Here is a 15,344-nt window from a genome sequence, read left to right as displayed (position 1 = left end):
CACATATATGTTATTATATACATATATATAGAGAGAGAGAGGCTTCCCAAGTGGTTCAGTGATCAAAAAGCTACTTTCAATGTAATAGACATGGCTTCAAATCCTGGGTCCAGAAAATCCCCTGGAGAAGGAAAGGGCAACCCACTCCAGTATGCTTGCCTGGGAAATCCCATGGACAGAGGAGCTTGGCAGGCTACAGTCCAAGGGGTCACAGAATTAGACACAACTTAATGACTAAACAACAGCATACATATATATACACTTTTCTTTCTCTCTCTTTTCTATTGGAGTACAGTTTTACCCTCCAGGGATTGTTTCATCAATAATAGTACTGTTTATTCTAATATATTAGAAATATTTTTTCTAATATATCTGTTGATTTTCTAAGTTCATTTTATTTGTATTCTTTGTTCCTGTTACACTCCCTTTTGTTTTTATTATTATTTTTTCTTCTTCTTTGTTTTTGGAGTTTGGTTTTATGCTACAGTGCCTGTTTCAAACAAATTAATATTTTTTCTAGGATATCTGTTAGCATTCTAAATTTATTACATTTATTACTCTTTTTTATTGTTCTGCTACTTTCTTTTTTTGAATTATAAAGTCTCAGAAGAAGAAGAGAAACAGTCTTTGAAAATATTTGGAGAGATGATAGTTGAAATTTTCCCTAACATCTGACAGGAAATAGCTACCCAACTACAGGAAGCACAGAGAGTCCTAAACAGGAAAATCCTAGGAGAAAGACACCAAGACACATATTAATCAAACTAACAAAAACTAAATATAAGGAGGAAAAGTAGCAATGGAAAAGCAAAATATAACATATAAAAGAACCAGAAACTCTGTAGGCCAGAAGGAAGTGTCAGGATATATTAAAAGTGATAAAAGAGAAAAACCTACAACTAAAATGACTCTACCCAGCAATAATATCACTCAGATTTGATGGAGAAATCAAAAACTTTACAGACAAGCAAAAGCTAAGAGAATTCAGCACCACCAAACCATCATTACAACAAATGCTAAAAAAAATCTTCTGTAGGCAAGAAACACAAGAAATGAAAAAGATACACAAAATCAAGCCCAAAATAATTAAGAAAATGGCAATAAGAACGTACCTATTGATAATGACCTCAAATGTAAATGAGGTAAATGCCCCTATCAAAACACACAGACTGGATGTATGGACACAGAAATAAGAACCATATACCTGCTGCTTACAAGAGACCCACTTAAGACCTAAAGACACATATAGACTGAAAATGAGGGGATATAAAAAGATATTCCATGCAAATGGAAATCAAAAGAAAGCTGGAATAACAATATTCATATTTAAAATTTTTTTAAATAAAAACTGTTTAAGATATAAAGAAGGACACTGCATAATTTAAATGGGATCAATCCAAGAAGAAATTACAGTTATAAATATTTATGGGCTTCCCTGGTGGCTCAGAGGTTAAAGCTTCTACCTGCAATGTGGGAGACCTGGGTTCGATCCCTGGGTTGGGAAGATCCCCTGGAGAAGGAAATGGCAACCCAATGCAGTATTCTTGCCTGGAGAATCCCATGTATGGAGGAGCCTGGTGGGCTATAGTCCATGGGATCACAAAGAGTCAGACATGACTGAGCGATTTCACTTTCACTTTCAGAGGTGCACCTCAATACGTTAGTAAAATGCTAACAACCATAAATATGGAAACAACAGTAGCATAATAATAATAGGGGTCTTTAACACCCCACATAGACCAGTGAACAGATCATCCAGGCAGAAAATTAATGCAGGAAACACAAGTCTTAAATGACATATTAGATCAGACAGGCTTAATTGATATCTTCAGGACATTCCATCCATAAACAGCAAAATACGCATTATTTTCAAGTGCACATGGAACATTCTCCAGGACAGATCACATCTTGGGTCACAAATCAACTCTCAGTAAATGTAAGAAAATTGAAACTGTATCAAGCATCTTTTCTGAGCCACAACACTATGAGATTATGTATCAATCATGGGGGAAAAAAGTGTAAAAAACACAAACACATGGAGGCTAAACAATACATTTCTAAAAATCAAGAGGTCCCTGAAGAAATCAAAGGGAAAATTAAAAAAAAACAAATACCTACTAACAAATGACAGTAAAAACATGATGATTCACAACCCACGGGATGCAGGAAAATTTCTATGAGGGAAGTTCAAAGGAATAAAAGCCTACTTTAAGAAATGAAAAAAACATCAAACAAATAATCTAAACTTACACCTAAAGCAAGTGGAAAAAGAAAACAAAAACCCCAAAGTTAGTAGAAAGAAAGGAATCATAAAACCAGATAAGAAATATTAATAAACAAAAGATACTAAGAAAACAAGAACAAAGATCAATAAATGTAAAGCTGGTTCTTTAAGAATATAAACAAAATTGACAAACCATTAGCCAGAGTCATTGAGGGAAAAAAAGGAAGACTCATATCAATAAAATAAGAAACAAAAATGGAGAAGTTGCAACAGACAACACAGAACTACAAAGGATCAAAAGACACTACTATGAGCAACTAAATGCCAATAAATTTGACAACCTTGAAGAAATGGGAAAACTTTTAGAAAAGCACAACCTTTCAAGATTGAACCAGGAAGAAATAGAAAATATAAACAGACTAAAAAACATCTATTACTGCTTTATTGACTATGCCAAAGCCTTTGACTGTGTGGATCCCAATAAACTGTGGGAAATTCTTCAAGAGATGGGAATACCAGACCACCTGACCTGCCTCTTGAGAAACCTGTATGCAGGTCAGAAAGCAACAGTTAGAACTGGACATGGAACAACAGACTGGTTCCAAATAGGAAAAGGAGTACGTCAAGGCTGTATATTGTCATCCTGCTTATTTAACTTATATGCAGAGTACATCATGAGAAATGCTGGGCTGGAGTAAGCACAAGCTGGAATCAAGATTGCCGGGAGAAATATCAATAACTTCAGATATGCAGATGACACCACCCTCATGGCAGAAAGTGAAGAGGAACTCAAAAGCCCCTTGATGAAAGTAAAGAGGAGAGTGAAAAAGTTGACTTAAAGTTCAACATTCAGAAAACGAAGATCATGGCATCTGGTCCCATCACTTCATGGGAAATAGATGGAGAAACAGTGGCTGACTTTATTATTCTGGGCTCCAAAAGCACTGCAGATGGTGACTGCAGCCAGGAAATTAAAAGATGCTTACTCCTTGGAAGGAAAGTTACGACCAACCTAGACAGCATATTCAAAAGTAGAGACATTACTTTGCCAACAAAGGCCCATCTGGTTAAGGCTATGGTTTGTCCAGTGGTCATGTATGGATGTGAAAGTTGGACTATAAAGAAAGCTGAGTGCTGAAGAATTGATGCTTTTGAACTGTGGTGTTGGAGAAGGCTCTTGAGAGTCCCTTAGACTGCAAGGAGATCCAACCAGTCCATCCTAAAGGAGATCAGTCCTGGGATTTCTTTGGAAGGGCTGATGTTGATGCTGAAATGGCAATATCTTGGCCACCTGATGTGAAGAGCTGACTCATTGGAAAAGACCCTGAAGCTTGGAAAGATTGAGGGCAGGAGGAGAAGGGGATGACAGAGGATGAGATGGTTGGAGGGCATCACCAACTCTATGGACATGGGTTTGGGTGGACTCCGGGAGTTGGTGATGGACAGGGAGGCCTGGCGTGCTGCGGCTCATGGGGTCACAAAGCATCAGACAAGACTGAGAGATTGAACTGAACCGAATCACAAGCTGATCAAAACTGTGATCAAAAATCTTCCAAAAGTCAAAAGTTAAGGGCCAGATGGCTTGACAGGTGTATTCTATCAAACAGCTAAAGAGCTAACTACCCCTCTCAAGCTATTCCAAAAAACTGCACAGGGAGGAACACACCCAAACTCATTCTATGACCCCACCATCATCCTAATATTAAACCTGACAAAATATCACACACACACACAAAAATCACAGGCCACTATTACTGATGAAAAAACATAGATGCAAAAATTCTCAACAAGCAGATGGTAGGAAGTGTAAGAGAGAAGTGACATATGTATAATTATAGCTGATTTGCATTTTTGTATGGCAGAAATCAACAAACCATTGTAATTTTCCTCCAATTAAAAAATTTAAAAAATATATTCAACAAAATACTAGCAAACAGAATCCAACAACACCTTAAAAGGATTATACATCATGATCAAATGGGGGTTTAATCCCAGGGATGCAAGGATTCTCCAGTGTATATACCATTTAAAGATGGTGAAAAATAAAAACCATATGATAATCTCTAGATGCATAAAAAGCTTTTCACAAAATTCAACACCCATTTATGATAAGAACGCTCCTGAAAATGGGCATAGAAGGAACATACCTCAATATAATAAAGGACATATACAGCAAACCCACAGCAAACATTCTCAATGGTGGAAAACTAAAAGCATTTTCTTTAACATCAGAAACAAGACAAGGGTGCCACTCTCATCACTATTATTCAACATAGTTTTGGAAGTCCTAGCCATGTCAATCACAAAGGAAAAGAAATAAAAGAAATCCAGATTGAAAAAGAAGTATAACTCTTACTGTTTACAGAGGGCCGATACTATATGTACTGATACTACTAAGTCACTTCAGTCATGTCCGACTCTGTGCGACCCCGTAGACAGCAGCCCACCAGGCTCCCCCGTCCCTGGGATTCTCCAGGCAAGAACACTAGAGTGGGTTGCTATTCCCTTCTCCAATGCATGAACGTGAAAAGTGAAAGCAAAGTGGCTCAGTCGTGTCTGACTCTTAGCGACCCCATGGACTGCAGCCTACCAGGCTCCTCCATCCATGGAATTTTCCAGGCAAGTGTACTGGAGTGGGGTGCCATTGCCTTCTCCAGAAAACTGTAAAGCTGCCACTAGAAAATTACTAGAGCTAAGCAATGAATTTGGTAAAGTCACAGAATACAAAATTAATATACATCAATCCCTAGCATCCTTATACCCTAACAACAAAAAGTCGGAAAAAGAAATTAAGGAAATAATTTCATTCACCATTGTAACAAAAGAATAAAATGTTTAAGAATGAACTTACCTAATGTGACAAAAGACCTGCATGTATAAAACTATCAGAACCTGTTGAAAGAAATCAAAGATGACACAAACAGATAGAGAAATATGCCATGTGCTTGGATTGGAAGAATCAGTCTTATAAAATGACTATACTACCCAAAGCAATCTACAGATTCAATGTAATCTTTATCAAATTATGAATGACATTGTTCACAGAATAAGAGTAAAAACATTTACAGCTTGTATGGAAACACAAATGACTTTGAATAGCCAAAGCAAACTTGAGAAAGAAAACTGGAGCTGGAGGAATCAACCTTCTTCAGACCATCAAGACAGTACAGTACTAGCACAAAACTGGAATATGGGTCAACTGAACAAGATAGAAAGCCCAGAGGTAAACCCATGCGCCTATGGGCACGTTATCTTCGGCAGAGGAGGAGAGAAAATACAATGGAGAAAACACAGCCTCTTCAATAAGTGGTGCTGGGAAAACTGGACAGCTACATGTAAAAGAATGAAACTAGAATGCTTCCTAATACCACACACAAAAATAAATAGAAAATTAATTAAAGACTTAAATGTAAGGCCAAAAACTTTAAAACTACTAGAGGAAAACATAGGCAGTACACTTTTTGGCATAAATCGAGCAAGATCCTCTTTGACCCACCTCTTAGAGTAATGGAAATAAAAACAAAAACAAAAAAAAAAAAATGGGACCTGATTAAACTTAAATGCTTTTGCAAAGCAAAGGAAACTATAAACAAGATATAAATGCAACCCTTATAATGGGAGAAAATAATAGAAATGAAACAACCAACAAAGGGTTAGTCTCCAAAATATGCAAGCAATTCATGAAGCTCAATACCAGAGAAACAAACAATCCAATCAAAATTTGGTTGGAAGACCTAAACACATATTTCTCCAAAGAAGACATATAGATAGCCAACAAACACAAGAGAAGAAGCTCAACACTGCTTATTATTAGAAGCATGCTAATGAAAAGTACTATGAGGTATCACCTCACACTAATCAAAACGGCCATCATCAAAAAATAAATAAACAACAAATAAAAAACAGCGCTTCCCTGGTGGCTCAGAGGTTAAAGCGTCTGCCTGCAATGCAGGAGACCTGGGTTCGATCCCTGGGTCGGGAAGATCCCCTGGAGAAGGAAATGGCAACCCACTCCAGTATTCTTACCTGGAGAATTCCATGGATGGAAGAGCCTGATGGGCTACAGTCCACGGGGTTGCAAAGAGTCGGACATGACTCAAGCAATCCCACTTCTCTGGGCATTTACCCTGAGAAAGTCAAAAGCTACATGTGCCTCAATATTCAGTGCAGCACTATTTGCAATAACCATTACAGGCAAGCAACCTAGATGTTCATCAACAGTTGAATGGATAAAGAAGATGCATTATATATATACATATATATATGTATACATGTGTATATATACACATGTATACACATATACACATATATACATATACATGTAGACATATATACATATATGTATATACGCATGTACATATATGTATATGTATACATGTATGTGTGTACATATATAGTATATATGTACACATATATATGTATATATAATGCATCTTTATCCATATGTACATATGTATATATGTATACATATATAGTATATACGTATACATATATATGTGTATATAATGCATCTTCTTTATCCATATGTACATATGTATATATGTATATATGTGTGTACATAGTATATATGTGTGTACATATATACATATATGTGTGTATATATACATACATGTATATGTGTATACATATATGTATACACATATACATATGTATATATAATGCATCTTCTTTATCCATATATATATATATATAAAATGAAATATTATCAGCTCCTAAAAGGAAGAAATGTGGTCACTTGCAGTGATGTGGATGAACCTAGATTTTGTCATACAGAGTCCAGTAAGTCAGAAAGAAAAAAACAAATATCATATATTAACACATATGCATAATTAATTTCTAAAATACAAAGATGAATCTATTTACAGGCAGAAATAGAAATGCAGACATAGAGAATGGGTTTGTGGATATGAGGGAAAGGAGAGGGTGTGACAAACTGAGAGAGTAGCATTGACATATATATATATTACTAAGTATAAAATAGGTAACTTGTGGGAAGCTTCCGTATAGCAGAGGGATCTCAATCCGTTCTGTGTATTGAGATAGAGGGATAGGTTGTTTTCTGGGAGAGAGGCTCAATAGAGAGGTAACATATATAAACTGGCACCTAAAATGACTAGTGAATGAAGAGCAAACAAAACCCAAAAGTACTAGAAAGAAAAAAAAATCTTAATGATCAGAGCAGAAATCAATAAAATAGTGATAAAAAATAACAAAGATCAATGAAACTAAAATCAGTTTCTTTGAGGTAATAAAAATGACAAACCTTTGCCAGATTCATCAAGAAAAATAGATGAGAACTCAAAACTATAAAATTAGAATTGAAAAAGGAGATGTTATTACAGAAATACAAAGGAGTATAAGTGATTACTGCAGGCAACCATATGCCAATAAAATGGACAACCTGGAAGAAATGGACAAATTCTTAGAAAAGTACAGCCTTCCAAGACTGAAGCAGGAAGAAATAGAAAATATGAACAGACTAATCACAAGTACTGAAGTTGAAACTGTGATTAAAATTATTACAACAAACAAAGACCAAGATCAGAGGGCTCAACAAGTCAATTCTATCAAACATATAGCGAAGAGCTAACATCTACCCTTCTAAAGTTGATCCAAAAAACTGCAAATGGATAAACACATCCAGTCTCATTCTATGAGAATAAGACAAGGAAGTCCAATCTCCCCACTATTATTCAATATAGTTTTGGAAGTCCTACTCATGGCAATCAGAGAAGTAATAAAAGTAATCCAGATTGGGAAAGAAGAAAAAACTATCACTGTTCACCGATGACATATTTCTATACAAAGAAAATTCTAAAGATGATATCAGAAACCTACTTGAGCTCATCAATGAGTTTAGTAAAGTCACAGGATACAAATTTAATACTCAGATATCTCTTGCATTCCTATACACTAACAATGAAAATTCAGAAAGAGAGATTAAGGAAACAATCTCATTTATCATCATATGAAAAAGAATAAAATACCTAGGAATAAAACTACCTAAGAAGGCAAAAGATTGTACTTGAAAAAACTAAAAATTGACCAGTCAACCCCCCTCCTAGGCACGTAACTGGAGAAAACCATCGTTCAAAATGATGCATGCAGCTGGATATTCCTTGCAACACTGTTTGCAATAGTCAAGACATAGAAACAGCCTTGATATTCATCAACAGATGAATAGATAAAGAAGTTGTGGTACATATATGCAATGGAACATTACTCTCATCAAAAGGAACGACTTTGAGTCAGTTAAACTGAGGTTGATGAACCCAGAGGTTGTTACGCAGAGTGAAGTGAGTCAGAAAGAAAAAATTTTGTTTATTTATACGTATGTATGGAATGTAGAAGAATGGTATTGTTGAACCTATTTGCAAGGCAAGAATAGAAATACAACTATAAGAGAACAGACTTTTGGACACAGCAGAGGGAGGAGAGAGTGGGATGGATTGAGAGTAGCATTGAAACATATACATTACCATTTGTAAAATAGCTGATGGGAAGTTGCTTTATAACACAAGGAGCTCATCCAGATAGAAAATTAAAAAGAAAACATAATCATCAAGTGGTATATTAAAACGCATAGACTTATTTAATAATTGTTATTTATAGGACATTCCATCTGAAAATGGCAGACTATACTTTCTTCTCATGGAATATTCACACAGGCCATTGCTCTGTGACAACCTAGAAGGGCGGTATGGAGGGGGATGGGAGGAAGACTCAAGAGGGAGGGGATAAATGTATACTTATGGCTTCCCTGATGGACAGGGAGGCCTGGCGTGCTGTGATTCATGGGGTCGCAAGAGTCGGACACGACTGAGCGACTGAACTGAACTGCACTGATGGCTTCCCTGGTGGTTCAGACGATAAATAATCTGCCTGCAATACAGGAGGCCCTGGTTCAATCCCTGGGTCGGGAAGATCCAGTGGAGAAGAGAATGGCTACCCACTCCAGTATTCTTGCCTGGAGAATCGCATAGACAGAGGAGCCTGGCAGGCTACAGTCCATGGGGTCCCAAAGAGTTGGACATGACTGAGCGACTAAGCATGCATGGCAGATTCGTGTTGTTGTATGGTGGAAACCAATATAACATTGCAAAGCTATTTTCCTTCAATTTAAAAAAAAAATTCAATGTGGTGCATATATACAATGGAATATTACTTAGCCAAAAGAAGGAACAGATTAGTACTATTTGCAGAGATGGATGGTCCTAGAGATTGTCAGAGTGAAGTAAGTCTGAATGAGAAAAATGAGTATCACACAGTATCACTTATATGTGGAATCTAGAAAAAAATGGTAGAGATGAATTTATATGCAAAGCAAAAACAGAGTCACCGATGTGGAGAACAAACTTTTGGTTACCAAGGGAGGAATGGAGAGTGAGATAAATTGGGAAATTGGACTGATATATATACTGCACTATGTATTAAAAAAATTACTACCTATAATCTACCATATAGAACAGGGAACTCTACTCAGTGCTCCCTGGTGACCTGAATGGGAAGGAAATCTACCAATACAGTATTGTAAAGTAAAATAAAGTAAAAATTAAAATTAAAAAAAATAAAAAAGAGTCAGTACTTGTGTATGTATGACTGATTCACTTTGCTGTAGAGCAATAAATTAATACAGTATTGTAAAATCACTATTCTCCAATTACAATTAATTTATAAAAGGTGTGAAGTGAAAGTATACGTGTTCAGCGCTCAGTTGTGTCTGACTCTTTGCAACCCCATGGACTGTAGCCCACCAGGCTCCTCTGTCCACGGGATTTTCCAGGCAAGAATCCTGGAATGGGTTGCCGTTTCCTTCTTCAATATATTGGCGATTATTGTACTATTTTGTGAATGAGTTTAATTCAATTGATTTGTACACTTTAAAATCATTAAAGTGGCAAATTTATGAGGTGGATGAACTTGGAGCATATTATACAGAGTGAAATATGTCAGAAAGAGAAAGACAAATACTGTGTATTAATGCATATATATGGAATTTAGAAAGACAGTACTGATGGTTCCACATGCAGGGCAGCAAAGGAGACACAGATGTAAAGAACAGACTTTTGGACTCAGTGGGGGAAGGCAAGGGAGGGATGATTTGAGAGAATAGCATTGAAATATGTATATTACCAAATGTGTTACATATTTACTACAGTAAAAATAAGCTTGTTCTATCAAGAAAAGTACTAGTTTATTACTGTGTTGTACACTCTGAGTATAATAATTAGATTTTTTTAAAATCTGTAGGACATGTACCAAAATTACTGTGAAAGTAAAGTCTCTCTGTTGTGTCCGACTCTGCGACCCCGTGGACTGTAGCCCACCAGGCTCCTCTGTCCATGAGATTCTCCTGGCAAGAATACTGGAGTGGGTTGCCATTTATTTCCTTCTCCAGGGGATCTTCCCAACCCAGGGATTGAACCCAGGTCTCCTGCATTGCAGGCAGACGCTTTAACCTCTGAGCCACCAGGGAAGCCTAACAAATATTTCAGGCTCTCTCCTCAACTACATGAAAACACTTTGGTGTAGACACACAAATCTTGTGTTCTGCAATCAATGTTTGGCAGTATAGAAACCTAAAATAACATTGAAATAACATTCAAAATATTACTCTGTACACACATGATCACTTCTGTGTATACAGAAATTACAATAGAATTGTAATTATTCAATAGGGAAAAAATTCCCAAAGCTTCTTCTGTTCCAGCTTCACTCCCCTGATGTAACCACCTTCTGTCTCATTCCTGAATGCTCTCGCAATAGCATGAATGTCTTGTGATTTTAAGAGTTTTATGATATGTTTGGTCCTTTGGGGGTTGGCATATATTTCTTGTTCTGAAAATACTGTGAATTATCCTCATTCTTTTTGCTAACCACTTTATTAGGGAAAATATCAGTGCTTCTCTGTAATTTAAACTTATTCCAATTAAAAAAAGTAAGACTGTGTCCTTACACACGCATTAGAATAGAATTTAGTACACCTGCCACCACTGACATGAAGATTTCCAATATTTTTAAGGCTTCCAAATCCCTTGGATACTCTCCTATTTTTAATGCCACTTGGGTTTAATTTGTTAATCTTATCAAATACTGAAATAAAATACTGCCCATTATGCAACATTTGCACCCTGACTACAGAGAGATGATGCTGAAAGATAGTCATCAGTAAGTGATATTCTTCAGTTTATTTGCTTTTTCATGGTATATATTTAAGATAAAACTGTATCACAGAGCTTCTGGTAATTCCAATAAGAAGAGCACTGATCCTTTTGAGTAATAGGATTTTCTCTTTTTGAAGTCCTTGGTATTTTAGTAGGTTGCCTACCGTCAGGGGAAGAGTTTGGGACTGCATAAATGATTTTAAAAATATGGACTCATTCCTGTAACTGTCATCATGCTTTCTATGTCATGATGTCACAGGACTTGGGGCTGGCTCACATTTTTCAAGAGTGATTTTTATTGTAATGGTTTTGGTGAGTCATTGGATGAGCAAAACTCTTCCTTTACAGGACTTTTTTTTTTTTTTTTTTTTTACCAAGAATCTGGGTGTCATGAGCGTAGCTCCAGTACTTGCACTGAGCAACTCTTGTACTTTGTGTAAGCCACTGAACATTTCTAGAAATGAATCACATTATCACTAAGATCTCCATTTCCTCAAAAATTCTACCAAACTATTACTTCATGACTGTGATTGATGTTTTGGTCCCCATCTGTTGGGAACATTCATACATGTTCTTCATATGTGAGTCAACAAAATTTTCATTATCTCCAGAGGGGCAACTAAACCCATAGATGACAACACAGTCCTCAGTTTAGACTTTTACTTTTCTGTGTCATCATAAACTCATCTGTGGTGACTCTTTGCAGTGGGCAGTTATTTTATTGTATCATGACTATTCTTTATTGCACGTCAATGTACTCATTCACATATCCTCCCCCACATCCACGTTATGAAACCACTCCTGACAACTCTCCATGCTTCCTGAATTTGGATGGGGTCAGAATATGTCTCCCTGGTGCCTTCTCAGAGTATTAGGTGCTGCTCTAGTGTGCTGGAGGATTGTCTCAGCATTCTGGTGCAGTGAAGACCACAGCAGTACAACTTCTGTGTATGAATTTTGGCAAATTCTTGAAGCTCTCTGAGTCCTATTTCTACAAACTCATGGGGAAACTCTACATATATTTTTTTAAAACTGTGAATGTATAAGTGTTCAATTTATTCATTTGGTCAACTTCCAGTTATATAAATAGGTAAGTTCCCTGCTATGGGATTTTAAAAGAATTGACAGTTGAGTTTATAAATGCTCTATTCTTCACAATGCATGGACTCCAATTATAATAAATTTACTTTTCCTTTTAAAAGACTGAAAAGACAAAATTCGTGTTTTTGTTAAGAACATTCCCAGAACTCTTCAGACACACCTGAGGCAGACTGATTGTTTTCTTCTAAGAGCTTCTGACTTCACACACTGTTCTTGCTAGGTCCTGTGTTGTTTATTTAACGTTTATAAGAGGAAGAGATGGTCTGGGTCATTGGGGCATGACTTTGAGAGCTTTAAGTGTTCATTCTTAGAAATACTTTTGTGAGGTTATCAACTATAACCTTCATTTTGTTTCAGTTCTGCCTCCACCATGATTACACACCATTCTAAAAACAGCTTCACAGTGTGCTCATTCAGTGATAATTGATTAAGGGACTTCTGTGTGCCAAACACAGGATTAGCACTGGAGACCTAAAAATAAAGTAATAGAAAGCCATAACTCCATGAAATTTTTACTCTAATGGATTGAGGTAGGTAATAAACACAATAAATTGGAATAGAATATTTGTTTTATGGTAATAGATATTATGAATAAAAATAAAGCAGGAAAGGGGGAGAATGGAGCTGAGAGGAAGCTGTAATTTTCAATATTAAATAACACAGTGAGGGATGCCCTCAGTAAAATATGACTTTTGAGAAACAAACTGAAGGAGGTGAGGAATGTGAGTATGTGGCTGTCTTGGAGGAAAATCACTGCAAGCTTTGCTCCATGAAACTGGGGGTGTTCAGCAGGGGAGCAATATGACCATATTATATTTTAATATAATCTTCCAACTACTATGTTGAGAATAACTTGAAGGGAAGTAATAAGGAAGCAGGAAGACAAGTTAGGATGTTATATCAACAGTTCAGGTGATAAATGGTAACAGCAAGGGTCAGGGTAGAAACATTAGAGGTAGTGAGAAGTCATGAGAATCTGGATACATTTAATAATACATTTAACAAAACAAAAAAATTGCCAATTATTGTGGGATTTGAGAGAAGAGAAATGTCAAGATGGATTCCATGTGGCTATTAACTGAGTGGCAAAGGAGCACAGGCCCAACTTTTTAACATTTTACTTTATACTGGACTATAAGTGATTAACAATGTTCAGGTGGACAGCAAAGGGACTGAGCCAGATATGTAAATGTGTCTATTACCCCCCAGCTCCCCTCCCATCCAGGCTGCCACACAACATTAAGCAAATTTTAGCACAGGCTCATTTTAATGCCTGTGCAGTATTTCATTATATGAACTACCATACCCAGTGATAACTCATCACTAAAAACTTAGGTTGATTCTGGATGTTGCCTCTGTAAGTAATATTTCAATTAATAACTCATTGGCAAAAATATTTCATGCATCCATTTTTCCACAGGCTATGCATATTTCCATGTCATTTAGCACACAGTTCATACTGGCCTTCAAGAAGATGATGCAACCTCATCCACCATGAAGTTGAATGGATGATTTCAGGAGCAATGAATATGCATTTAGATTTAAAGTTTGCTCACTGATATAATCCCTTTTATACCTCACATCCTGTGCCTTCCCACTCAACTGCAGGCGACCTGTTTGTCCTACCTTTAGCTGTATGTATGATGAAAATAGCCAGTGTAAGTTTTCCAGAAGTTTTTATACTGCTGGGCTTCTCTGAACGACCCTGTCTAGAACCCATCCTTTTTGTCTTTGTCTTGGGGATTTATGTGGTGTCTGTCTTGGGTAATGGCCTCATCATTGTGGTCTCCTGCGTGGATGTGCATCTCCACACTCCTATGTACTTCTTTCTGGTCAACCTTTCCTTCCTGGACATTAGCTTCTCCACAAGCATCGTCCCTCAACTTCTGGTCAATCTCTGGGGACCACACAAAGCCATAAGCTATGGAGGGTGTGTGATCCAGTTCTATATCTCCCACTGGTTGGGGGCAACTGAATGTGTCCTCCTGGCAGTCATGGCCTACGACCGCTATGCTGCCATCTGCAGGCCACTCCGCTACACTGCCATCATGCATCCAAAGCTTTGCTGCAGCCTGGCTTTTGCCTCGTGGCTTGGGAATCTGACCACCAGCATGGTAGGTTCCACACTCATCATGCTCCTGCCTCTCTGTGGGAACAATCGCATTGACCACTTTTTCTGTGAGATGCCCCTCATTATGCAACTGGCTTGTGTGGATACCAGCTTCAATGAAGTAGAGATGTACGTGGCCAGCTTTATCTTTGTTGTCTTGCCTCTGGGTCTCATTCTGGTCTCCTACAGCCGTATTGCCTGGGCTGTGTTGAAGATCAGGTCAGCAGAAGGGTGGAGAAAGGCACTCAATACCTGCTCGTCCCATGTGGCAGTAGTGGCTCTGTTTGACGGGAGCATCCTTTTCATGTATATCCAGCCTGCCAGGAGAAACTCTCATGAGGAAGGTAAGCTTGTAGCCCTCTTCTGCACTGTGGTCACCCCAATGCTGAACCCCCTGATTTACACGCTAAGGAACAAGACTGTGAAGAAGGCACTTAGGCACATTGTATGAGGGAACTGTGGTTTTGGAGGAACATGTATATTTAAAAACTTATCACTTGTGAGGAGGAAGCAGATTTAAAGGGATCAAAACTGATTTGGAGCATCAGGATATTTGGGATATCATTTCTATACATTATTTCTTAAGTTCAAAGTTAATGACAAGCTGAAATGGATGTACTTACATATTTTTTTCAGGCCAATGCAAAGAGAACTTATTTTCTGTTTTTATTTTTTATTAATAAGTATATTTTGCTAATTATTTATATAGCTTTGTATATATTATATTCATGCTAATTATGATATT

General features: G+C 37.1%; 1 protein-coding gene across 1 annotated transcript; it reads left to right on the top strand.

Moving 5' to 3' along the window:
- Positions 1 to 14,129: 14,129 nt before the first annotated feature.
- Positions 14,130 to 15,050, top strand: LOC138085147 (olfactory receptor 2C3-like). The gene has a single exon (XM_068979308.1). It carries the CDS (start codon positions 14,130 to 14,132, stop codon positions 15,048 to 15,050), a length of 921 nt encoding a protein of 306 aa, XP_068835409.1.
- Positions 15,051 to 15,344: the final 294 nt, after the last annotated feature.

Source organism: Capricornis sumatraensis, chromosome 9 (genome assembly GCF_032405125.1).
Source record: "Capricornis sumatraensis isolate serow.1 chromosome 9, serow.2, whole genome shotgun sequence".
In the NCBI taxonomy this organism is placed as follows: domain Eukaryota; kingdom Metazoa; phylum Chordata; class Mammalia; order Artiodactyla; family Bovidae; genus Capricornis; species Capricornis sumatraensis.
Note: the sequence above shows the minus strand (reverse complement) of the source record. Positions and strands in the feature narration are given on the sequence as shown.